This window comes from Triturus cristatus, chromosome 2_1 (genome assembly GCF_964204655.1).
Source record: "Triturus cristatus chromosome 2_1, aTriCri1.1, whole genome shotgun sequence".
In the NCBI taxonomy this organism is placed as follows: domain Eukaryota; kingdom Metazoa; phylum Chordata; class Amphibia; order Caudata; family Salamandridae; genus Triturus; species Triturus cristatus.
In genome coordinates, this window is record NC_140581.1 from 719,529,334 (window position 1) to 719,555,189 (window position 25,856).

The window sequence follows — 25,856 nt, forward strand, 5'->3', positions numbered from 1 at the left end:
AGAAAGGGATGGACCATTGCATGGGGCTGGAGGTTGCTGTATATTAGGCCAGGGCTACCCTCAAACACACCCAAAGGTGTGGCAGAAATGAGCTGATTACAGATTGTTTTGACGCCCACTATCACAGCACACCCTACACTAGAGGCAGAGATCTGGCGATATGGAGCTGGTGTATAGAGAATTGATTTATTGCTATACATGTCTAATGCCGGTCTTGAGGGGCATTTATTTTGCCGCTTTGTATTTGGTGTGGGTGGAAGGGGGGGGGGGGGGGAAATCAACTGTGCAATGCGTTCTGTTTATATTTATAGATATATTTATTTCTTATCCTTTGTATATTTGTTGGCCTGGGTGGCCATGTCCTGTTATAAAAATCCAATAAAATATGTTAAAAATAAATAAATGGTTTATTTCTCAAGAACATGCTACACACAACCGACCCCAGGCAGACCTGCATAAACTGACAGCCTTGGAATCGCCAGTTCCCAAGGCAACTAAGAATCTTTCCCTTCCTAAAACAAAAACAATTGACTATAAAAGAACATTGAACAGATCTGTAGAAATACTTTGTATGCCACGAAATTTTGTGCAGAACAAGATCTGCTATTGACAAGTAAGATAAATACTAAAAAACAGCATGGCACGCAAACTGCAAGAAATTACAAATACTCATGTTACTTATAGACATAATCATCATATTTCTTAGGCGTAACCTTAGTGCGAACACTGCGTCTTTCCTTCTCTGCAATCTCGCCCTTATTTTCACCTTGTACAGATTCTTTACCCTTGTTCCACATTTCAGTCTCTACCGCAGTTCATTTAGTGACTTTTCTGTTATCACACAACATTGTCATGCACATCCAACACTCTTTTTGGATAACACCATTTCGAGAAACCCTTCTTAACTTAACCCCAGTTCCAATTTGCACTATAACTCGTTCTCCCTTTTTGAACTCTTTACCTTTCAAACCTTTATGTTTGTGAGTATATTTCTCTTGATATTGTTCCCCCCTCAATTTCAGAGCAAGCTTGTCCAGGTTAACCATGTTCGTTCTAGTTATCCACTGTGGTGCAACCACTCTTCCTTTCAACAAATAAAATGGATCTTTTTCGTGACAAAATAAGGATTTGTTCTTTGCTTTCTTCCAACTTGAACACTTTCCCAAAGCTAAGTGTAAGTATTCTCCCAAAACTCAGTAAAACCTCTTGACTAAACCATTTTCAGAACGATTATATGCAGTGGTTTTGTGATGTTTTTTCCTTCATGCTTGAGAAAAGATTCAAATTCATCACTAGCAAACTGTGGCCCATTGTCTGATACCACTACTTCCGGACATCCTTCTCTCCGTAAGATTTCCTCACAAAATGCTGTGACATTATGGGATTTGATGACCTTGACAAATGCTAACTTTGGCCACTAGGACTAGAGCAAACATGCTATCAGGTCCCAAACACTCAAAAGGCCCACAAATGTCTATTGCAATCCTTTCACAGGGCCTCTCAGGAAACTTCACCGCAGTAATGGGCATTTCTGACACTTTGTGAGTTTTGTCACTGCATACACACGGTTCGCAATTCTGCAATACCTCTCAATCTGCTTGTCCATGCCTGCCCACCAGAAATATTTTTGGGGCCTATCTTTTCATTGCTGAAATGTCCCCATGTCCTTGATGCAAAAGGTCCAGCAATCTGGGGCAAGGAGTAAGAGGTGCAACCAGTCTGTCGCATCTCCTGATTACCCCATCCACCACAGACAACTCATCCCGTACTAGTAAGTACTCACAGTCCTTCCCTTTCCTCCTGTGTCAATCTCTCCTGATTGGTTAACGTGTGCATGTGTAATTTTAAGTTTGCATCATTTGCCAGTTCATATAATCACTCATCCTTCCGTATAGGTCCCTTACATGCGAGATCAACCTCTGCCCTCAACCCATCATCTTCATTACTACACACTTCACCCTCTAATGGCAAACGAGACAGGGGGTCTCAATTCACATTCTTGTGACCTGGGACATATTTGACAGTGAAAGGATATTCTTGCAGCCTGTGTGGCTTTCCCTGCTCCATTTGTGGTAAATAGATCAATAAGTGGGCGATGATCAGTTCTCAGTTCAAAGTGAGTTCCCAACACAAACTCCTGTAATACTGCACTCCCCACCAAGCCTCTTTCACAATAACTGAATTAGATCCTTCTGCCCCTTTAACGTTCGTGAGGTAAACACAGCTAGTCTTTCCTTCCTCTCCTGTTCCTGTATCCACACAGTGTCTAAACTATAGCAACTAGTATCTGTCACAACAATGGACCTCTGCTGGATCAAACTGTACCATAACGTTGACTTTCATTATCACCTTCTTAACCCCTTCGCTGCTAGGCCTTTTCCCCCCTGTGCTAAGCCTTTTTTGGGCTATTTGGGGTAGTGCCGGCTTAGGCCCCTGTAACCTTTTGACCACATAAGGTATCCACGCCAAATTTGCGTCCTTTTCCTCTAACATCATGGGGATTCTAAAGGTACCCAGGGTTTGTGGATTCCCCTGGAAGGGTCCCAGAAATTAGCCAAAATACAGCAAAAAATTGTTTTTTTTGTGAAAAATGGGATAAACGGGCTGCAAATGAAAGCGTCTGGGTTTTTCTCTGCAAATGGTATCAAAAAAGGGTTTGTAGGGCTGAAATCACAATTTCTCCAGCTTTTAGGGAATGACAGAATTTTGTCAGAAAACCAACATTTTTACACAGTTTTGGCATTTTTGTGGGACATACCCTATTTTTGCTATTTTTTGTGCTTTCAACCTCCTTCCAGTTAATGGTAGAAATGGGTACAAAAGCAATAATGGATCCTGGAAAGCTATACACTTTTGAAAAGTAGACAAAATTCTGAATTCAGCAAGGGGTCATTTGTGTAGCTCCATTAAGGTTTCTTTATAGAAACTACCAGTTAAATATAGGAAAAATTAAAAATTAGTTGAAAAAAGCAGCCTTTTGTGTCAATGTTTTCACCTGTAACTTCTTCTAATTATGACATCTCTTTGAAAGCAATGTACCATTACATCCGCTGGACCTTCCTGGTTGTGGAGATATATAGGACTTGTAGGTTCACCAAGAGCCCAACGAACCCAGAGTAAAAAACTGAGCAGCATTTTGTAATGGTTTTTTATTATGTTCCGGGTATATAGCAATTATTGTGGGAAAATGTATACATGGAAAAATCGGTATGAAAGACACCTATGTATTTCTGAAATGGGAACAAATTACAGAGTTTAGAAACAGTGCATATTTGCACATTTTCGAAATTGGGAATACTCATACTAGCATGAGAATTATCGGTCATTTTTCAAAATGACTTTTTTTTTACACAATCTTTCATTTGGAAGGGAGAAATGCATCCAAAATCAATAGGTAATAACCGTTGCTTTACAAACCTGACCTACCCTAAGTCTCCCGATAAAAATGGTACCTCACTTGTGTGGGTAGGCATAGTGCCCACGACATGAAGGGGCTCAAAACACACCACATTTTCACAATGAAAATGTACACATTTTTTGCGAAGAGTCTTAACTGTAGTTTTTGAACCCTAGCTCTGCCGGCACCTAGGGAAACCTAGCAAACCTATACATTTTTGAAAACTAGACACCCAGGGGAATCCAGGATGGGGTGACTTGAGTGCCTCCCACCAGGGTCTGTTACCCAGAATCCCTTGCAAACGTTAAAAATTGACCCAAAAAACTCATTTTCCCCACATTTCTGTGATGGAAAGTTCTGGAATCTACGTGGATCCACAAATTTCCACCCACCCCGCGTTCCCCAAAGTCCTACGAGAAAAATGGTACCTCACTTGTGCGGGTCGGCCTAGTGCCCGCGACAGGAAACGGCCCAAAACGCAACGTGGTCATACCTCAATTTTGCAGTGAAAAATGACCCTTTTTTGGCAAAGTGCCTAGCTGTAGTTTTTGAACCCTAGCTCTGCTGGCACCTAGGGAAACCTAGTAAACCTATATGTTTTTGAAAACTAGACACCCAGGGGAATCCAGGATGGGGTGACTTGAGTGCCTCCTACCAGGGTCTGTTACCCAGAATCCCTTGCAAACGTAACAAATTGACCAAAAAAACACATTTTCCCCACATTTCTGTGATGGAAAGTTCTGGAATCTGCGTGGATCCACAAATTTCCACCCACCTCGCGTTCCCCAAAGTCCTACGAGAAAAATGGTACCTTAGTTGTGCGGGTCGGCCTAGTGCCCGCGACAGGAAACGGCGCAAAATGCAACGTGGTCACACCTCAATTTTGCAGTGAAAAATGACCCTTTTTTGGCAAAGTGACTAGCTGTAGTTTTTTAACCCTAGTTCTGCTGGCACATAGGGAAACCTACCAAACCCATACATTTCTGAAAACTAGACACCCGAGGGCTTCCAGAATCCCCTGCAAACCTCAATTTTAGCTGAAAAGAAATCACTTTTTTCACACATTTTGCTGTGGGAAAGTTGTGGCATCACCGGGTTCACACAAATTTACCACCACCCAGCGTTCCCCCAGGTCTCCCGGTAAAAATGGTGCCTTACTTGTGTGGGAGGCCCAAGTACCCGCGGCAGGGCCCAAAACGTAGCCGGGTGTCTAGTTTTCAGAAATGTATGGGTTTGGTAGGTTTCCCTAGATGGCCGCCGAGCACCGGGCCAAAAACCCAAGTGACCCCCTTGCAAAACCAGGTGGTTTTGCGATAGGCCATTTTGAGGTCGCCTCATTACGTTTTGGGCCCTTGCCTGTCGCGGGTACTTGGGCCTCCCACACGAGTGAGGCACCATTTTTATCGGGAGACCTGGGGGAATGCTGGGTGGTGGGAAATCTGTGTGAGCCTGGTGATGCCACAACTTTCCCACACCAAAATGTGTGAAAAAAGTGATTTCTTTTCAGCTAAAATTGAGGTTTGCAGGGGATTCTGGGTAAGGAAACGTTGGGGGATCCACTCAAGCCATACCTCCCTGGAAGCCCTCGGGTGTCTAGTTTTCAGAAATGTGTGAGTTTGGTAGGTTTCCCTAGATGGTCGCCGAGCACGGATCAAAAACCCTGGTGACCCCCCTTGCAAAACCAGATGGTTTTGAGAGAGGCAATTTTGATGCCGCCTCACTACGTTTTGGGCCCTTGCCTGTCGATGGTACTTGGGCCTCCCACACAAGTGAGGCACCATTTTTACCGCTAGACCTAGGGGAACACTGGGTGGTGGGAAATTTGTGTGAGCCCATTGATGCCACAACTTTCCCACACAAAAATATGTGAAAAAAGTGTTTTTTTCAGCTAAAATGAGGTTTGCAGGGGATTCTGGGTAAGGAAACGTTGGGGGATCCACACAAGCCATACCTCCCTGGAAGCCCCCGGGTGTCTAGTTTTCATAAATGTGTGGGTTTGGTAGGTTTCCCTATGTGCCGGCTGCGCTAGGGCCCAAAATCCACAGGTAGGCATATTGCTAAAAACAACATTGCCTAGTTGGCTTTCTGCCACTCTGGGGGACATCGGGGGGGATATGCCCCCAAGGGGGGAAGAAACACTGTGGCTATTTTTTGGGGGGTGGGGGCATTGGTATGCCCATTCTGGGCAGCCCCCATCCCCACACATAAAAAAGCCAGTGTAATCGTTGGCGTCTAGTGGGGTTTTTGCCCCCCAACGGGGGCAGATTGAGGGCTACTGCCCCTATCTGCCCCCCCCCCGGGGGGGTAGAAGGTCTACTAGATGCCAGGGATTTTTTGGGGCAAATTTTAATTAGGGTGGGGGCTGTTCAAAACGGGCATGCCAATGCCCCCACCCTGATTAAAATTTGCCTAAAGAAATCCCTGGTGTCTAGTGAGCTTTTTTCCCCCGAGAGGGGCGGATTGGGGACTACTGCCCCATCTGGGGGGGGCAGGAAGGCTGTAATTTTTTTGGGGAGGGGGTGGGGGCATGGGCATGCCCATTTTGGGCAACCCCCACCCTAATTCAAATTTTCCCCAAAACACTCCCTGGCGTCTAGTGGGCTTTTTGCCCCCCCACCCCCCGGTGGGGTAGATTGGGGGCTAATGCCCCCATCTGCCCCTCAGGGGAGGCAGAAAGTCCACTAGGCGCCAGAGAGTTTTTTGGGTAAATTTTAATTAGGGTGGGGGTTGCCCAAAACGGGCATGCCAATGCCCCCACCCTAATTAAAATTTGCCCCGAAAAATCCCTGGCGTCTAGTGGGCTTTTTGCCCCCCAGGGGGGGCAGATTGGGGGCTACTGCCCCATCTGTCCCCCACGGGGGGCAGGAAGGCTGTAACTTTTGCAGGGAGGGGGTGGGGGCATGGGCATGTCAGTTTTGGGCAACCCCCAACCTAATTAAAATTTGCCCCAAAATAATCCCTGGCGTCTAGTAGGCTTTTTACCCCCCCAACAGGGCAGATTGGGGGCTGATGCCCCAATCTGTTCCCCAGGGGAGGTTGAAAATCCACTAGACTCCAGGGAGTTTTTGGGGCAAATTTTAATTGGGTGGGGGCTGCCCAAAACGGGTATGCCAATCCCCCACCCTAATTAAAATTTGCCCCAAAAAATCCCTGGCGAATAGTGGGTGTTTTGCCCCCCGGGGTGGCAGACTGGGGGCTACTGTCCCATCTGCCCCCCAGGGGGGCAGGAAGGCTGTAATTTTGGTGGGGGCATGGCATGCCCTTTTTGGGACCCTCCACCCTAATACAAATTTGCCCCCAAAAAACTCCCTGGCGTTTATTGGGCTTTTTGCCCCCCTGGCATGGCAGATTGGGGGCTAATGCCCCCATCTGCCCGCAGGGAGGCAGATAGTCCACTAGACGCCAAGGAGTTTTTGGGCAAATTTTAATTAGGTTGGGGGCTGCCCAAAACGGGCATGCCAATGCCCCCACCCTAATTAAAATTTGCCAAAAAAATCCCTGGCCTCTAGCGGACTTTTTGCCCCCCCCATGGGGGCAGATTGGGGGTCACTGCCCCATCTGCCCCCCAGGGGGTAGGAAGGCTGTTATTTTTGCGGAGGAGGCATGCCCGTTTTGGGAGCCCCCCACCATAATTCAAATTTGCCCCCAAAAAAACCCTGGCATCTAGTGGGCATTTTGTTCCCCCCTGGCAGGGCAGATTGGCGGCTAATGGCCCCATCTGCCCCCAGGGGGGCAGAAAGTCAACTAGACGCCAGGGAGTTTTTTGGACAATTTTTAATTAGGGTGGGGGCTGCCCAAAACGGGCATGCAAATGCCCCCACCCTAATTAAAATTTGCCAAAAAAATCCATGGCGGCTAGTGGGCTTTTTGCTCCTCCGAGTAGGGCAGATTGGGGGCTACTGCCCCATCTGCCCTCCAAGGGGCGCAGGAAGGCTGTTATTTTTGCGGGTGGGGGCATGGGCATGCCCATTTTGGGAGCCCCCACCCTAATTCAAATTTGCCCCCAAAAAATCCTGGGTGTCTTGTGGGCTTTTTGCCCCCCCGGCGGGGCAGATTGGGGGCTAATGCCCCCATCTGCCCACCAGGGGGGGCAGAAAGGCTGTCATTTTTGCGGAGGGTGGGTGGGTGGGGGCATGGGCATGCCCATATTGGGCAGCCCCCACCACAAATTACAAGAAAAAATAAATCCCTGGCATATAGTGGGCTTTCTGCCCCCCGGGGGGGCAGATTAGGGGCTACTGCCCCCAACTGCCCCCCAGGGGGGCAGAAAGGCTGTACATTATGTGGGGTGGGGGCATGGACATGCCCTTCATGGGCAGCCCCCACCCTAATAAATTATGTGCGCCAAGTAAATATCCCTGGTGTCTAGTGGGCTTTTTGCCCCCCCGGGGGGGGGGCAGATTGGGGGCTACTGCCCCCATCTGCCCCCCAGGGGGGGCAAAAAGACTAAATGACACTCCAAATATTTTGGGGGAGCAAAAGCCCTTGCCTAAGGGGCCGCTCCCCCCTCCTTGGTGTCTAGTGGGTGGATCCCTGCTTGGGGATCGCCCTCCTGGGACGATCCCCAAGCAGGGATCCACTGGGGAGGGGTACCATTGGAAAGGGAAGATTTTCCCCTTTCCAATGATACCTCTCCCGTCTTTCTATGTGCCCGGGGGGCTGAGATAGCCCCCTGAGCACATACAAAGTGAAACTGAAATGAGCCTAAAGGCTCATTTCAGTTTCGGTTTCTGTGCAATGAAGACAGCGCGACGTGCGCGCTGATCTTAATTGCACAGAAACCAGGGAGGGGGCCTCGGGAGCTGGGGAAGCTCTTCCCCAGCTCCCAAGGTCAAAGGGATTAAATAGAAATCCCTCTGCTGTCTGCAGCAGAGGGATTTCGTGCCCCTGGCCTCATGACGGAATGGTTCCGTCATGAGCACAGGGGCACCGATGCTCATGACGGAACCATTCCGTCATGAGCATCAAAGGGGTTAATAGTGCCAAATGCTAGTTGACAATCCTCTGACCACTCATACCTTGATCCCTTCTTCATCAACCTATGCAATACTTGTGCCTTTGTCTGAAAAATGTTTTTCAAATTTGGAGTAATACTCTGCAAGACCTAGGAAAGATCTTAACTGATCTTTATCCTTCGGAAGTGGGGGTCTTTTTTTATTTCCTCTATTAACTTCAACTTGGGCTTGATCCCCCTGTTTGATAAGTTGTGCCCTAAATATTCCACGTCTTCCTTCTAGAATTTGTATTTTCCTTACTCCGTCAAACCAGCACCTTCGAGCCTACCCAACACCTCCCACAACATTACATCATGTTCATCCTCACCACGCACCAAAATGTCATCCCGGAACATCAACACCTTGGATAACCCCTTCAGTACACTCTGCATGACCCTCTGAAATACGGTGGATGCAGAGGCTCATCCAAAGGGCATGTTTATAAACTGATATGCTCCCTCAGGCATAATTAATGATATTAGGTGCTTAGATTCCAGATGCAGTTGCAGCTGATGATAGGCACTGGAAATATCCAACCTTGTAAAGTATTTTGTGCCTCTTACATTAATCAGCATCTCTGATCTTGAGAAGAGAATGCTTATCTGACCAAATATTTTCATTCACACTCAGAAGGTCCATACACATACTAATCCTTCCTTTCGCTTTTTTCTCCAACACAATCGGGCTCTTCCACGCGGTTGCCCCTATTGACTCAATTATTCATTTTGTGCACAGATGTTTCCGTTATTCACATAACTGCTCCCTTAAAGCCAAAAGCCTATTCATTACTCACAGCACCATCATTCAAGACAATGCGATATTTGCATTTCTTCAAACACCCTAACTCCTGGGAAATCAATTTAGTATATTCGTTCTTCCATCTATCTACATCGGGTTGAGTAGTTGGCAATACCTGATCAGGATGGTTGGGGTCCGGAACAATCTCTAACTTCTGCTGTTCTCTACATCTTGGCAAAGTTTTACTTTTCTCAACAACATGCACCTTTCCACGTGCACTTCTTACGTTGTATACTAAATCCGCCTTAAAATAACCTAACACTGGTAACTTGACTCCACAATACCACATGGTTCTACATCAACGGGAATCTGCCCACTCGTTTTGTTCATGCTTATCCAAAAGGATTTCCATACCGGCATGTAAGGAGAACAAGAATCTGCCCACCTGGACACCTCCATTCCATTTACTCCAATGCACGCTTAGGCGGGACAGTATGCTGCAGCTCCCTTTATGCATTCACACCCTTTGACACCACAGAGTACACACACAGCTTCGCTATAATAGTCATCATCATCACTTTCCTCAACATGCTCTCTTACCAAATTCAAACTGCTCATGTTAACATCCTTACTTCCCAGTTTGCATACCCTGGGGAAATGACCTGTTTTCTTGCACCTCTACCATCGAGCATTCACGGCAGGACATGCAGTAGACTCCGACAAATGGCATGCATTCCCACATCTGTAACATTACTTTCTTGATGCTTCCCTTTGGGGCTCCCATTTTGTTTTTCCCCTTTTTGCTTGTCTCTTCTAAACCCACCTTTCTGTACCGCATTCACATAACCTTCCTCTGACTTATTCTTGTCTTGACTCTCACCTAATTCTTATACATAACAAGACGTATTCTTAATGCGACGTGCAATGGATATGGTTTTCTTTAATGCAGAATCCTTCATCTGTAATAGTTTCTCCTGAATTTTGAGATTACTTGTCCTATTTATCATTTAAAAAAAACTTTCTTTACCATTCAACATAAAAAAAGGACAGCCTTCTGGTACACTTCCATAATTAGACGGTGATTGCAAAGACATTGTACAACATAAAATGTAATCCACTTGTTCACACATAGTCCTTTTGTCTGCTCCATACATGACAATCCCCCTAATTTATACAATATTAATACATCTTTCAGTGCGTGATTGTGTCATTTTAGTTTGGTCGAGAGGTCTTCACTCCACACCCATGGGGACTATTCCAGTGGGAGAGTGAGGCTGGGAGGTTTGTTCAATGTTTAACAAATAAACTTTCAAGGGCCCCCAAACAGCCCTGGGTCTAGAAGTGGCCGGCAATGTGGTAGAGTATATATCACTATTAGTTTTGCAGTAAATGAGACTGTTTAACCAAGCTTTGACAGTAGGGATACGCTTGCTTCCCCAGGCCACAGTTATTTCCCTTTTGGCTAATAGTAATGGAATTGATGTGTATCGCCAAAGCTGTTTAGGGAGTACCCCAGCAGGGCGACCTGCGGGGTAGACTGGAGTTCCAGACCAGTCATCCGTCTCAGTGTCACATAGATAGCCCTCCAATAGTTGGCCACTTTCGCACAATTCCAGGTCATGTGGGCAAAGTGACCCTCATTGGTAACTCTCCATTGGCTGCCTATCAAGCAGAGGATAACTTTCAAAGCTCTGCTATGGTGTCACAAGATCCTCCATAACAAGGCACCTGCCTATATGTCGGATCTGGCCTCGCCATATGAACCTAACAGAACCCTTAGATCCAAAGGCACAGGGCTGCTCAGAAGTGCCCGTCCTAAAAAGGCCAGAATGGGAGGCAGATCTTTCCGCACAGTGGCAGCGAAGTCCTGGAACCTCCTGCCCATGGACATCAGGTTAGAGGTGAATGAGACCTCTTTTAGGAAGAAACTGAAAACTTTCCTCTTCGATCTGTGATAGGCTCTTTTTTTTCTACTCATTTCACTCTCTCTTCAGCGCGGGGACACGCCGGGAGGCGTCACCAGGCGCTTTACAAGCTCCTTTAAACTAAACTAAACTAAACTTGCATAGTGTGAACCGCATTTGGGGCATGTATGTGGTCTCGTGTGGTCAAAGGAGTGGAGCTTCGCTGGAGACATGTATGCCCTCCACAAAAACTTGAAATGAAGCAATTTATGGCTGCTGTTCAGAGAGACTTCTTTAATCTCTGAACAGCAGAAGGCCCATTGTGAGTCGTCAATAGGGGGGCCCAAATCTTGTTCCCAGACTGCGCAGATTTTTGTGTCCCTGGCCGATATCAGTGACATAGAAGTTTGGTATAGTTTTGAAATGAAGTGATCTCCCTGTGTGCTTGTAATCCGATTCTGTTTCTAGAGGGAACTCAGACAATAGTGCTCTAAGTGCGCCGCGCAGTCCGTTAAATATGAATCAGTCCATGAACGGTCGTCATGGAATCGAGCATCTTCTGTCAGGTGAAATATCTGTCCGCCCGGAAAAAGATCGCCACAAGTTACTAGTGAATATGTAGGTAGTGTCTTCTGAACTATCTTTTCTGCAGTCTGGGTCTTCAGGTTCTCTTTCTATATGTCTATGTGGTGCGTCCTCTGGACCATGCATCCAAATATATGCATGTGAGGCTTGAGCTACTCTATAGTATAGTTCTGAGTCCGGGGTGTTTAGGCCCCCCATTGAGTAAGGTAACGTCAACTTCTCCCACTTGACCCTCGGTTGTTTGCCTGCCCATGCTAGCCTGATCATTAAGGATCTCAGTGTGGTTAATATATGGTCTGGGAGTTTCATGGGTATATTTAGAAATAGGAAAAGTAATCTAGGCAAAACCACCATCTTCATAATGGATATGCGCCCCAATAGTGACCGAGGCAGTTTGATCCATAGATCTATGTCCTCTTCTTGTCTGGAGAAAGGCCTCCCAAAATTATCTTGAAGCACTATACCAGGGTCTGCGTGGATTTGAATTCCCAGATAGCATATTGAGGCCGTGGACCACTGCATAAGAAAGTTGAGCGGTTGCGGGGTTGTGCTAGGGGTGAGAGGGAAATGATGGATTTTGCTCAGTTAATTTGGCGTCCCGACACCTGCCCAAATTGTGTAACTTCTGAAATAACAGGACTAAGGTTTCTCTCTGGCTCGCGGACATATTTCAAGGTGTCATCCACATATGCCGACACTATTAATTGGTATCCAGGGAATCGCACAGCCCTGTGTCCATGGCACTCCCTTAAGGCAGAGAACAGAGGATCCACTACCAGGATGTACAGCAGCGGGGATAGTGGGCACCCCTGTCTGGTACCCCTTGAAATAACTATGAAATGACTACGTTGCCCACCGGCACTCTTGCCCGCGGTGTCGTGTAGAGCACCAAGACCAGCCGAAGAAACACCTCTCACACCCTTACTATTTTCAGGACTCCCTGCATGAATGCCCATTCTACCGAGTCAAACACCTTTTTGGCATCAAGGAACACTGCCACAGCTTTAACTGCTGGGTCTATCCTTTGAACGGTTCCCAATATAGTGCGTACATTGTAAGTAATGTTGCATCCGGGGATGAAACCAGCTTGTTCTGGCTTAACTACCTGTGAAATTAGGGGGGCTAAGCGGTTCGCCAGAATTTTGGCAAAAATCTTCGTGTCTACGTTTAAAAGGGACAATGGTCTGTATGAGGAGCAGACCTCTAGGGGCTTGCCTGGCTTGAAGAGAGTGATGATCAATGCCTCCCTCATGGTAGGGGGCATCTCTCCTATTTGCACCATCTCCTCATACAGAGTCATCAGATGAGGGATGATTAATTCCTGAAAGGCCTTGTAGAACTTGATTGTTAGGCCATCCATTCCTGGGGTGCTACCTGTACACATCATTTTAAGGGCACTTCGAATTTCACTAGAATGAAGGGGTGCCATAAGTTTTTCTCTGTGCGTGTTGATGAGCCATGTCATTTGTATGTGCTCTGAATAATGTTGGATTGCCTCATTATCAGCAGTGTTCTTAATTGAATAGAGCACAGTATAAAATCTATGGAATCTGTCCGCCACCTCCCCTGTTGTGGTAAATTTGTGTCCTGTCTCGTCAGCGACTTCCAAGACTATCGCTGCCTCTCTTTTTGGTCGTACGAGTTTTGCTAACGTGGCCCCAGGGCGTTCTCCCTCCCCGTAGTTTCTAGCTGTCGCGTAATTACCCAGGTGTTTCACCTCTTCATATACAGTCTCATGGTATTCCTTAAGGGCCTTTTTAATGTCATCTGGGAGTGTAATATCCCTAGACTGTTGATGGGCGTGCTGTAGCCGAGCTAACTCTTGCTCAAGCTTTGACAACCTGCCTTTCAATGCCCGGAGTAATCCTGCGTGTTTGGATATAGTCATACCCCTGACAAACTTAATGTTTCTCACACCGTGGCAAAGCTGTCCACTGAACCTATATTGGTTTCGAAAAACGCTTCTATCAGCTGTGTCAATTCTGACTTAAACACCTGGTCAATCAGAGAATATGAGGGGAATCTCCACAGGAAAGGAGCAACCTTCCCAGCACAAAATTCTATATCCAGCATAACTTGGGAATGGTCGCAATATGTTCTAGGCAGTGGGTCACAGGCAGTAACTAGTGGGCATAGACTCCTGGAGATCAGCCAATAATCTATTCGAGTATATGTATCGTAATGTGCAGAGTAGTGCGTGAATCCTGCAATATCTGGGGATCGCTGTCTCCAGATGTCCACAAGGCACAGTTGAGCAACTATCTCCGCCATCACACAGGCACCCGCAGCTGGGCGCCGAGGGGGGCCCTTGGATCTATCTTTTTCAAAGTTTAGTATACAGTTAAAATCACCCCCCATATTATCGGGGAAGCTTTTTTGTGCATTAATAATGAACCCAGGACCTGGTAAAACTTTGGTTCATAATAGTTAGGGCCATATACGTTGACTAATGTAACTGCCTGCTCCATCTTGTGGCCTTTAGCTATAATGTACCTACCATTTGGATCTAGTTTTATACATTGCAGCGTAAAACCAGATCTCGGGTTAAGCCATATTAAAACCCCCCTTGCGTGTGATGTAAAGCCTGCAGAGTAAACCATACCTTGAAAGTGTCTTTTTGATAGCATTTTGCTGTTAGGAGCGAGGTGTGTCTACTGTAGCAGAGCTATATCAACCTTATGCCGTTTTAAGTATACTATAACTTTCTGAGTTTTCCTATGTGCATTTAATCCTCTCACATTCCAGGTCAAGAACCATACTCCATTACTCGTCTTCTGTTTTCGTTCCATAGTTGCGATCTCTCAAATATCTCTTTCCATGTGACCATGTGCTCTTCGGGATATGTGGCCCGGTGACAGTTTGCTGTGTCAAAACATAAACAACTTTAGTCCCCATTCAGTGGTAAATCCCCCTCCCACGCTATGCATCCCCAAACTTAGCATAATCAACTGTCTACCCACCCCACTTCCCACGTCCTACTTACTAGAAACACGTTTAACTTCAAAAACATTACTGACCCACTATGGATCACTCTCAAGGGCGAATGTTGCCGGCATCAGCCAACCCTGCAACCCGGCCACATCTTTTGGTATATATGGTAGATAGCTTCCTACTTATCATTAGGATAACAGTTTCCCCACCTGCGGCCTGTCGTGGTCTGCCATTCCTGGCCAGGTTAGGGACATACATCAGTAGGGAGCGAGTGGGAAGAGGGGCCACCCTGACCCCCTTTTCGCCGACACTCCTGCCTTCGCAATTTTCGATACTGAAAGCATATATTTAGCGGGAGTTCAGACCACTCATATAATTGTCCTATTCTGAGCCAGTATTGGCCCCGCCCTTTTGCTAGAGCTCATCGTGGCGCCTTAACACCAACTGTACATTCCTGCACTTGCTGTGTAAAGTCAGGGTAAATGGAGATCCAGCAGTTCTCTGGCTCTATGGAGGGCCATGTCGCAGTCTATGTAATTAAGGTACTTCACTATAATAGGGCGGGGTGGAGTGTCCGGGTCTGCTTAGGAGCTACTGACCTGTGCCCCACCACAAACATGTTGAAGAATTCTCCCTGCCCAGTAGCTCAGCCAGCAGCTGCTCCACGTAATGTTCCATATTTGAAATATTTGTGGATTCTGATATTTCAACAATGCAGATAATATTGTGCTGTGAGCGCGCCTCCAAGTCCTCCGCCTTGGCTTGAACACTTCGCAACAGCCTCTCCGTTTTTATTTGTACCTGTCAGCTCTCCCTTAGTGAATCCTCCGCATCTGACACCCTTTGTTGGATGGCGTCCAAGCGCTCTGTGTGTTTATCAAACCTTTCAGACATTCTGTCTATACGGTATGAGAGTTCATCAATTTTCCCGTCTATTTTGTTCAGACTATGCTACATGGTGGCCAGGATCTGCTTCAGATCTGCGTCCCCAAGTGAGTTCCCTGCCTCCGATCCCGATTCTGATGGTTATTTTTCAGCATCTCAGTGTCTCGGTGTCTTCCTCGGTTCAAATTGCAGCTTAGGCTGTGATTTATCATTTTTTCCCATTGTCGTTACTTTGCGCTGCTGATTTCAGTCTGTAGGGAACAGGAAGATTGAGCGAGGGGGATGCCTCACAGGTGCAATAATGTTCACTAGACAGAGTTTGTATAGGACGGGTACAAACTGACTGGGTAGCTTCCCCGCCGCGTGGTGTCGGTCGCTTTCAGGACAATGATCTTTACTGACAATGTTGCCTGCAAGGAGATACGACCTTTGACCCTGTCACCAGGCAGGTCGCTCCCCCCATCCGCCACGCAGCCCCTGTGGGTTGAACCTCTGTTGCCGTTTTTTGCCGCCTGACTGCTCGCTCCCTCTTTCATTCTGTACCCCTGCGCTTGACATCCAGTGCCACCTTGTTTTTTTGCATTCTCTGCTCCTGTGGTTTTGCCTTCTGTACCCCTGTGCTCTGTTGTCCCCCTCCCGCCGTCTTTTTCCTGCCGTTTTCCCCAGTACTTCCCCCACCGCTGAGCCCCTGCGGCCCACCCCCTTCACTCCCATTGGCCACCCCGTTCCCACCTCCCAGCTGCTCCTCCCTCCCTCTGCCCTCATATGGAGGCTGCGAAGCGGTGGTAGAGAGCGTCCTTTGACCCTGTCACCAGGCAGGTCGCTCCCCCCATCCGCCACGCAGCCCCTTGCGGGTTGAACCTCTGTTGCCGTTGTTTGCTGCCTGACTGCTCGCTCCCTCTTTCATTCTGTACCCCTGCGCTTGACATCCAGTGCCACCTTGTTTTTCTGCATTCTCTGCCCCTGTGTTTTTGCCTTCTGTACCCCTGTGCTCTGTTGTCCCCCTCCCGCCGTCTTTTTCCCGCCGTTTTCCACGGTTCTTCCCCGGCTGCTGAGCCCCTGCGGCCCTGCCCCCTTCACTCCCATTGGCCACCCCGCTCCCACCTCCCAGCTGCTCCTCCCTCCCTCTGCCCTCATATGGAGGCCGCGAAGCGGGCGCGCAGCGGCCGGGCGCAGCGGGCACGCCGCTAGCGCGCCGCTGGCACGCCTAAGGCAAGCCCGTCTGCGCCTGTCGCGCCTGGACCGCACCCATCACCAGACCCCCTGGACCCCGTACCCCCCGCAACGCCAGACTGCACTACGACGCAACCACCCTCCACGCACTCAACACCAGACGAGACCACCCCTGCTACCGGGCCACCCCGAAACGCACCCAGGGGCCTTTCTCCTGCCGGAACTGCAGATTCACCAGCATCCAACCCTCCACACCACCAGCCAGAGAACCCAACCACCTCTGCTGCATCCTCCTCAACACCCGCTCCACTCGCAAGCACGCCATCGAACTCTGGGACCTCCTAGACTCCACCGCCCCCGACGTCGCCTTCCTGACGGAGACCTGGCTGAACGCCACCTCAGCACCAGACATCGCCATAGCCATCCCACAGGGCTACAAGATCTCCCGCAGAGAGCGCACTAACGGAGTGGGAGGAGGAATCGCCATCATCCACAAAGACTCCATCAAAATCTCAAATAACACCGACGACACCCTCCCCACCGCCGAGCACATGCACTTCCAGATCCACACCAACCCCAACACCACCCTCAGAGGAACTCTCATCTACAGAGCTCCCGGACCCCGCCCACAGTTCAGTGACACCATCGTCAGCCTCATCAGCACTCACGCCCTCGCTTCCACGGACTACATCCTCCTCGGGGACCTGAACTTCCACCTCGAGAACAACAACGACGCCAACTCCACCGCCCTGATCGCCAACCTCGGACTCAAACAGCTCGTAACGACATCTACTCACGCCGCTGGACACACGCTCGACCCCATCTTCTCCGCAAGCCCCCACGTCTCCTTCAACCACACCACTGAACCACACTGGACCGGCCACAGATGCGTCCACTTCACCTTCAGATAAACCCACCACACACCACGGCACCCAACAGCTACCACGCCGCTGCTGGGGCAAGGTCACCGAGGACCAACTGACTACCGCCCTCGCCCTGAGACCACCCACCGACCCCACCGACCCAGACACCGCCGCGACCAACCTCACACAGTGGATCAACGACTGCACCAACACCCTCGCCCCTCTCAAGACCTCTACAACCAACCACACCAAATAGAAAGCCACCTGGTTCACCGAGGACCTCCGGATCTCCAAGCACACCTGTCGGAATCTGGAGAAGAAATGGCTACACGACCGAACACCAGACAACCACACAGCCCTCAAGAGCGCCACCCGCAGACACCACCAACTCATCAGGACCGCCAAGAAGACCGCCTTCAAGGACCGCCTAGACAACAACGCACACAACACCAAAGAGCTCTTCAGCATCGTGAAAGAACCAACGACATCCCGCCATCTCAAGACCTGTGCGACTCCCTGGCCACCTTCTTCCACCGCAAGATCACCGACATCCACGACAGCTTCAACTCCGACCCCCCCGCACCCGCCACCAAGTCCACCACCCCTGCGACTACCACTCGCACCAATCGCCTGACCGTCTGGTCCAGCGTCAGCGTCGAAGACCCCATCAAAACCATGATTTCCATCCACTCTGGATCCCCAGCGGACCCCTGCCCTCACCACGTCTAAAACAAAGCCAGCACAACCATCGCGCCCCACCTCCGGAAAACAATCAACTGTTCCTTCGAGACAGCAACCTTCCCAGAAAGATGGAAGCACGCCGAGATCAACGCCCTTCTGAAAAAGCCCAAGGCGGACCCCAAGGACCTCAAGAACTTCTGGCCTATCTCCCTGCTCCCTTTCCCGGCAAAAGTGACCAAGAAGATTGTCAACAAACAGCTGACCCGCTACCTCGAAGCTAACAACATCCTGGACCCTTCCCAATCCGGTTTTCGCAGCAACCACAGCACCGAGACCGCCCTCATCGCCGCCACTGACGACATCCGGACCCTGATGGACAAAGGAGAAACAGCCGCCCTCATCCTCCTGGACCTATCAGCAGCCTTTGACACGGTCTGCCACCGCACCCTATCAGCACGCCTCCATGACGCCGATATCCAAGAGAAGGCCCTGGCCTGGACCACATCCTTCCTCTCTGGCAGAACCCAGAGCGTCTGCCTCCCACCCTTCCGCTCCAAAACCACAGAGATCATCTGCGGCATCCCACAGGTATCCACCCTCAGCCCGACGCTTTTCAATATCTACATGGCTCCCCTCACCCACGTCGCACGACAACACAACCTCAACATCCTCTCCTACGCCGACGACACCCAGCTGATCATATCCCTCACCGAAGATCCCCACACCGCCAAAGCTAACCTCCACAGAGGAATGAAGGCCGTTGCCGACTGGATGAAGGACAGCAGACTGAAGCTGAACTCAGACAAGACGGAGGTCCTCATTCTCGGACCCACCCCATCAGCCTGGGACGACTCTTGGTGGCCCACATCGCTAGGCACAGCCCCGGAACCCACGGACCACGCACGCAACATTGGGGTCATCCTCGACTCCACTCTCTCCATGACCAGGCAAGTCAACGCCGTCTCTGCGTCCTGCTTCAACACCCTCCGTATGCTCCACAGGATCTTCAAATGGATCCCCCTCGACACGAGAAAAACTGTCACCCAGGCCCTCATCACCAACAGACTCGACTACGGGAACGCCCTCTACTCAGGAACTACAAACAAGCTACTGAGACGACTCCAACACATCCAGAACGCCTCAGCCCGACTCATCCTCGACGTCCCCTTCCGCAGCCACATCACACTCCACCTGAGAGGCCTGCACTGGCTCCCCGTCAACAAAAGGATCACCTTCTAGCTCCTCATCCACGCACACAAAGCACTGCACAACACCGGACCCACCTACCTCAACAACCGACTCAGCTTCCACACCCCCACCCGAAATCTTCGCTCAGCCAACCTCACCCTCGCCACAGTCCCCCGCATCCGGAAAACCACCGCCGGCGGCAGATCCTTCTCCTACCTCGCCGCCAAGACCTGGAACACTCTCCCCACCATCCTACGACAGACCCAGGACCTGCTGGCCTTCAGGAGACTCCTCAAGACCTGGCTCTTCGACCAGTAGAACCCCCCTCCCCCCCAGCGCCTTGAGACCCCCACGGGTATGTAGCGCGCTTTACAAATGCAATGATTGATTGATTGATTGATTTAACTGCAGCTGTTTCCCCAAGGCAGCCGTACTCGTGTTTCGCAGGTGTGAACAAAGCAAGACCTTCTCCCTGTAAGGGGAAGTTGGGCCCAGATGCTCCCTCCAAATTACAGCGCACTAGCAGCTCCCCCTCGCACCACCCTGGCAGCTGCTGATGACAGTCAGTCTATGGGGGTCAATCTCAATGGGGGAAGGGAAAAGCCAACGGTGGACACCGCTGTCGGGCTCATGCTCCTAGCAAGGGCCTCGCAATGACCTCCCACTTGTTACATTATCGGTATGCCTATATGTCGCGGCTCACCAGCTGCCAGCCGTAGGCAGGGAACACCAAGGTCGACCCTATTGTCCTCGCCTCCAAGCCTGCTCTGATCGGGTCAAGCTGCAGCTTCGGCGCCCCCTCTTTCGGTATATTAACTGGCCTGGGAAGGCCTTGGGCAGTTTTGGTATGCGTGCTGTGTGTGCCGGCACTACGAGTGCACTTGTTAAAGAGATAGTACAGATTGCAGCAAGTTTCTAAAAATGACTGTGTGGAGCAGGGACACCTCTCTTCACTCACAGGTAAATGGAGATGTAGCCTAATTTCGGTTAATCCAGCGCAAGCGACTTGCATAAGAGGGAAGGTTCTGTGGCTGTTTGGAGGAACTTCCTCATTGAAGTGATGGGTCACTATCCAACAGTATATGTGTTTTTAAAATAATAATTCTGTTAAGTACCCGGTGTGGGGCACTTTGTGTAAGTTACATCGCTATGCTGGATGCACTGTGCGGTTCAATTACAGAGACAGAGATTGAAATGACTCGGCATTAAAACCATGTAGTTGCTTACTTTGTTTTCAGACAGGTAGCAAAAGTCCATGAGGTTCTTGTAAAGTGGCTTATCCTATATTTCACATATTAATTGCTTGCACATCTCTTTTGGTATATAGCATGGCGTGACTTGGTATTGTGACCATTGAAAGAGTTTTCTCATTCACAGTTTTTTTCTACGAACGGTTAAAATAAGTTCCTGTTCTCTTTGACATTGCAGGATTTTGAGAGATCGCTCGTTTCCAAGGATAAGTGATGCTGATTGGGGTGAGTTCCTTTTTAGCCTTTTTTTCTGTAATTCTTTACTCTGAAAACACCTAAGTCTTTATCATGAGTTGGGCAATATTCAGGTCAGAAATTCTGCACCAGCAGATATATTGCATAGTGTTTTATTTAATGGGTTCCGGATTCTCTACTGAAGTGAAACACGTGGGTACAAACCAAAGGGGTATTTGCTAAGAAAAAAGGATTCACCTTTTGACAACATTGATGCTCACTTTTCTGCAAATAGGACAACGTCTAAAACGTATGCAAGGAGTGTAGCTAATGAAAAGTCAACCATTCTGCTGATATTTGCTTACTTATTCATCCTTGCTTGGCAAAGTTTGCAAGATTTTCCTAACCAGAGTCACAATATAGTATTGGGTGAAAATGTCAAACCTTAAAGCCTGGATGGATTACTTGCTTTTAAGCCTGCCGCCTTTTAGATGCAGGATGTATTGTGATCATCTCCTTCCAGCGTACATCTCCAATTTGAAATTTGTGCTGCTATCAAAATGTGTGGACATTTTCAGCTGACTTATCAAAGTATCAATTATGGTTCCTTGAACATAAAACAACCATATAGGAACTGTGAAGCATGCTATACTTTTTGGTAGATGCAATCAAGGAAATACCTCCATGAAACATCTATCCCGAATGTGAACTTTAACCGGTCGCACACAGTATTTGAACACATTTACCGTTGACTTGCTGAAGTGTAAAGATAGCTAAATCAAAGAATGTTGTTTTTACTTTTCTGAGAGGCCCCCAACCTTTACAGCGCTTATGGGCTGTGTGCTACAGGCAGTGGTGGTCCTGGAATACTAGTGTGTTTCCATCTATTTGTCACAGCATCTGGTATGCAGTAGGGAGTCTGAGCTGCTTGAACCTCTTGTGGAGGGAGCCCTTATGGCTTCCCTGTGTATGTTGTTGGCGTACCTAGAGCACCTGGAAATCTGGAGTGATAACACATGAAGTTGTAACACACTGTAAGGTTGCATGCCACTCACTTACTCTACTCCTTTCCCAGGCTGTACTTCTAACCCTCTTGCTTATGACAGCAAGTTGCATGGACACCAACCAACAACACATTCTGTCGGATTAGTCCCAACACCAGGCATGCTGGAGGGTGTCAGGCCTGCCTCAACGGGTCATGGCATGCTCGAGGGTGTGCAGCACCCGGCATGCTTTAGAGAGCATTAGCAAGACTCATTTATTGCTTTCTTCCATTTTTGCGTTGTGTTCTACAGCTTCTGTCTATAAACAGTAACTCAAACTGGAAACTGTATATAATACACATTTTAATTTTGAAAATATTTTGAGATAATACTTTAATTTAGTGTTTTATTTCACAACGTAAACTACTTAGTATAGAAAATATTGGCTTCTCAGTTCATGGTGAATGCATCCTCTTTCAGATATCATTCAAAGAGTGCATTTAAGAGGGTCATTCTTGGTGTCCAGAGCAGCATGGAATTACATGAAGAACCAGAAGTATGGAAGGTAAGTTATCTTATTAGAAGCACTTGTCATTGGTTCTTGTGACAGAAAAACGTTATTTGTAGTTGTATTCGTGAAGTTAATCTGCTTTTACTGGAAACCGTATCAGTGGTAGCTGCATACTGAATAAAGCGAAACAAGGGTAGGTCTTTTGGAAATGGGACCTGCCTGGGATTTTTAAGATGACCTAATAGGGTCTTGAAATCATACGAGTTCCTCAATACTGAATATAAGTTTCAACCACACTAGATCTGTAGTTGAGTTATCCACTGGAAAGTTATCTGAAACCGCCGATTCCAAAATATTCCGTCGCTGGAGGCCCTGGGAATGGCTGGATAGGATATTGGTTTCAAATTTGTGTAACACTTGTTTTCCATACACTTGAAAACTTGAGGGGAGTCCAGAAACTTGGAAAACTTAGAGGATTGCATGCCACAATATAGCTGTCGATCACCTTACAACAGTATTGCATCGAAAGTATTGAATCCCTCTATATCCTAAAGGTAACTATGTATGGGCAAGTATAGCATTATTATTTGTACCTTCAATCCTACTTATCTTGGCAAGTTAGTGTCCCCGAAAAGAGTTTGAAAAAAACTCCGAGGGCTTGTCTGAAGGCTTGCAGGTCCATGTAGGTTATGTGATGCCCCTGCTACTGAGGGGGTCCCGGTGCTGAGCCCTGATCATTACAAACACTTGATCCTCCTAGTGTTCTTCCACATGTGCTCATTGCCTGAAGAGGCACTCCTGGAGTGGGTGCATGTATAACTGGGTGTATGGCACAATCACTGTGCGTGAAGCCATAAGTCCCAACCGTTATATTGCAGTTCGGACAGTGATGGGATAGGTGTCTGAAAAATTGGCAGCAGCTTCTGGAATGCTATCCCCCCTCTGTTACTTGGGGTATTCTTTCTCTGTTATTGCATTATAATACTAACCAAAAGGGCTGGATCTGTTACAGTGGAATGTGTGACTTTTTCGCATTGATTCGGAAAGCTAGGTTGTGAATTAGAGACACTGCTTTTTGAGTATGTGCAAGGCATTGACATTGGCTGCGACTCTTGATCATTCACCAATCTTTCCGGTAATCTAAGTATGAAAAGACATGTATGGCATTTCTGCACAGGAGTACTGCTACTACCACTGGGCACTTTGTAAATATCCTTGGAGCCATAGTGACTGAATGACAACGTCCTGAACAGGTAGTGTTCTCCACTTATCATGAATTAAAAGTACTGGTGATGCACAAGGTGGATCAGGAAGTGAAAGTACATGTCTTTGAGTTCCAGCTCTGACTTGAAGTCGCATTTCTGGAGCAGTGGGATGACGTCCTGTAGGGTGACCATATGAAAGTGTTGGGAGAGGTTTAATCTGTTCAATGGCTAGAAGTCCAGGATCAGTCAGAGGGAGCCGTCATTTTTGGAGATGATGAAATAGAGGGAGTATTCCTCTTTCCAGCATTGTTGTACTGGTAGTGGTTCAATGGGGCCCTTTGTTAGAACCCCTTCCTCTTGAAGATCATCTGAGCTTACGATGTAGCAGTAGTCTGAGGTGATGGCCTTCCACTGAGGGAAGAAGTACCTTAGTCTTCCCCCTGACAGGTGTGGGGTGATCGAGAGGAGGAGTATGGGAAGTCACTATGTAGCAGCACAGTGTGCCTCTAACCGAGTTTCCGCTGCCTCTACCACAGCTGTTTTTCTTATAAGCTCCCTTCTTGAAGGCCCTGAAAGCTCTGCTGGTAAGAGGTCTGTTGCCTAAGCCTGCCAGCTTAGCACCAACCCGGCTTCTTGTCTATAAAAGGCAGATTTGAGAGACTGTAGGGTGCCAATTATTACTTAGCAATGTCTGTGGCCTTGATTTTTCGAGCATCTGGATGACCTGGGGACTAAACAAATGCTTGCATCCAAAGGGATATTCAGAGGTGCTGATGCATCTCCGGTCCAAACCCTTATACCCTGAGCCACGCAAGTATCCGGAGGAGAATCCTGGTGTTAATCCATCTAGCAGTAGTATCTGCTTCGTTTAGGGCACAGCTGACATTCGCATTTCGATCTCGCATATTACTAGAGACCTGTAGGACAATCTTTGTTTTCCCTCTTTCTCGCGGCATTCTTTTACTGCCTCCTAGGCTGAATTTGGTTTGCGGATGGAGGGTCAGTTGTATGATAATGTCAGTTATTGACATTTGCACAAATTCGATCTCACTTTGGTGTCCCTAGTACTTATCCCTTTAAATACATACAAATCTAATTTTTCTATGTACAGCAGTTCAAGAATAAGTGTTTTCTTTCTAGAATTCCATTTACTGCATGGTTATGGTTAGACCATGGGCCTCCACTTATGAACTTTCTATAATAAATAATAATTTCACAAGGAAATGACTAAGGTAGAAATGGGCTACATTAATTGGTCAGATCTCAGATGTACTCGCTGAAGACGATAACAATAGGATGATTGAATTTTAGAAGTTTTACCCTTTATAAAGCTGATATGAATTAATCTGTTTTAGTACTACCATTGAACAATATTCTATGTTGAATCTGTTGGCATAAAGCCTTGAAGCGCATTAATGGGTTCAAGAAGATCACAGGGGATTCCCCTTTATGGCAGTGTACCGGACTACCACAGGTTGCTAACCTTGCCAGATTTGCGCGATGACACCTTATTGGTATATCCAAAAAGATTTTGTTAAAAAAATATTGTATATTCTATGCTGCTATCTTTGGTGCGACTTTATTTATGATGAAATATCATATAAAGCTTAATGGAAAGATACATTTTGTTATAGATGATGCCTGTAACATTTTCTCGAATATATATATATATATATAATCTATATCTATATATCCCAATAGCAACGTAACCAAATAGCGATCGGAGGCTATACTAATGGCAATATAGCACTAAATCTCTGTGAATATATCTGCTTCCTAGTCTGCCATCACACATGTGAATATATTAATAATGCATAGAAACCACAACTATTGTGATTTATAAGCAAGACAAAATGGAAAACTTTGCTTGGGCTATATCATGGACTTTACATGACTGTTTCTCATTAATTTATGAAGATGTTAAATGTAATTACTGGTTCACTGAAAATAAAGCTATGAGCATTTAATCTATGAAGAGCAATGAGATTCAGAGTTATGAATACTTTACTCACCATGTAAAATACAGTTGGGTGAAGTCCTTTCTTGTTTGGGTGAAATCGGGTTATTGGATACTTAAGCCTTGTTAGAGCCAATTCGAGCAGTGAAACACGTGTTGGTTAACAACGGTCATGAAAAGAACTTTATACTTCTTTTGAAAAAGATTCTTGCAAAGAATTGGGATGCCTTTATTAAAGGCTTTTGAATTTAAATCTAAATGTTGCCCTTAGAGGAAACTCAACAAGACCAGGGGCCTGGCCCTGCTGATATATATATATATATAATCTACTGGCGGTCGCCAGTAGATAGTTATAGTTAGGACCGAGTTTCCATAGGAAATCTGAAAATTCTAATTTGAATAACTTTGGCGCCGGTTGACGAATCCTCGCGAATTTT

General features: G+C 47.5%; 1 protein-coding gene across 1 annotated transcript in view; it reads left to right on the plus strand.

Annotated features, from left to right (window-relative positions):
• Positions 1-25,856, plus strand: part of HSD17B4 (hydroxysteroid 17-beta dehydrogenase 4) — a 974,808-nt gene that overhangs the window by 316,896 nt on the left and 632,056 nt on the right. The window contains exons 6-7 of the mRNA XM_085632660.1: positions 20,768-20,814; positions 22,227-22,311. Coding sequence (XP_085488786.1) covers positions 20,768-20,814; positions 22,227-22,311 — 132 coding nt within the window. The remainder of the gene's footprint in view (positions 1-20,767; positions 20,815-22,226; positions 22,312-25,856) is intronic.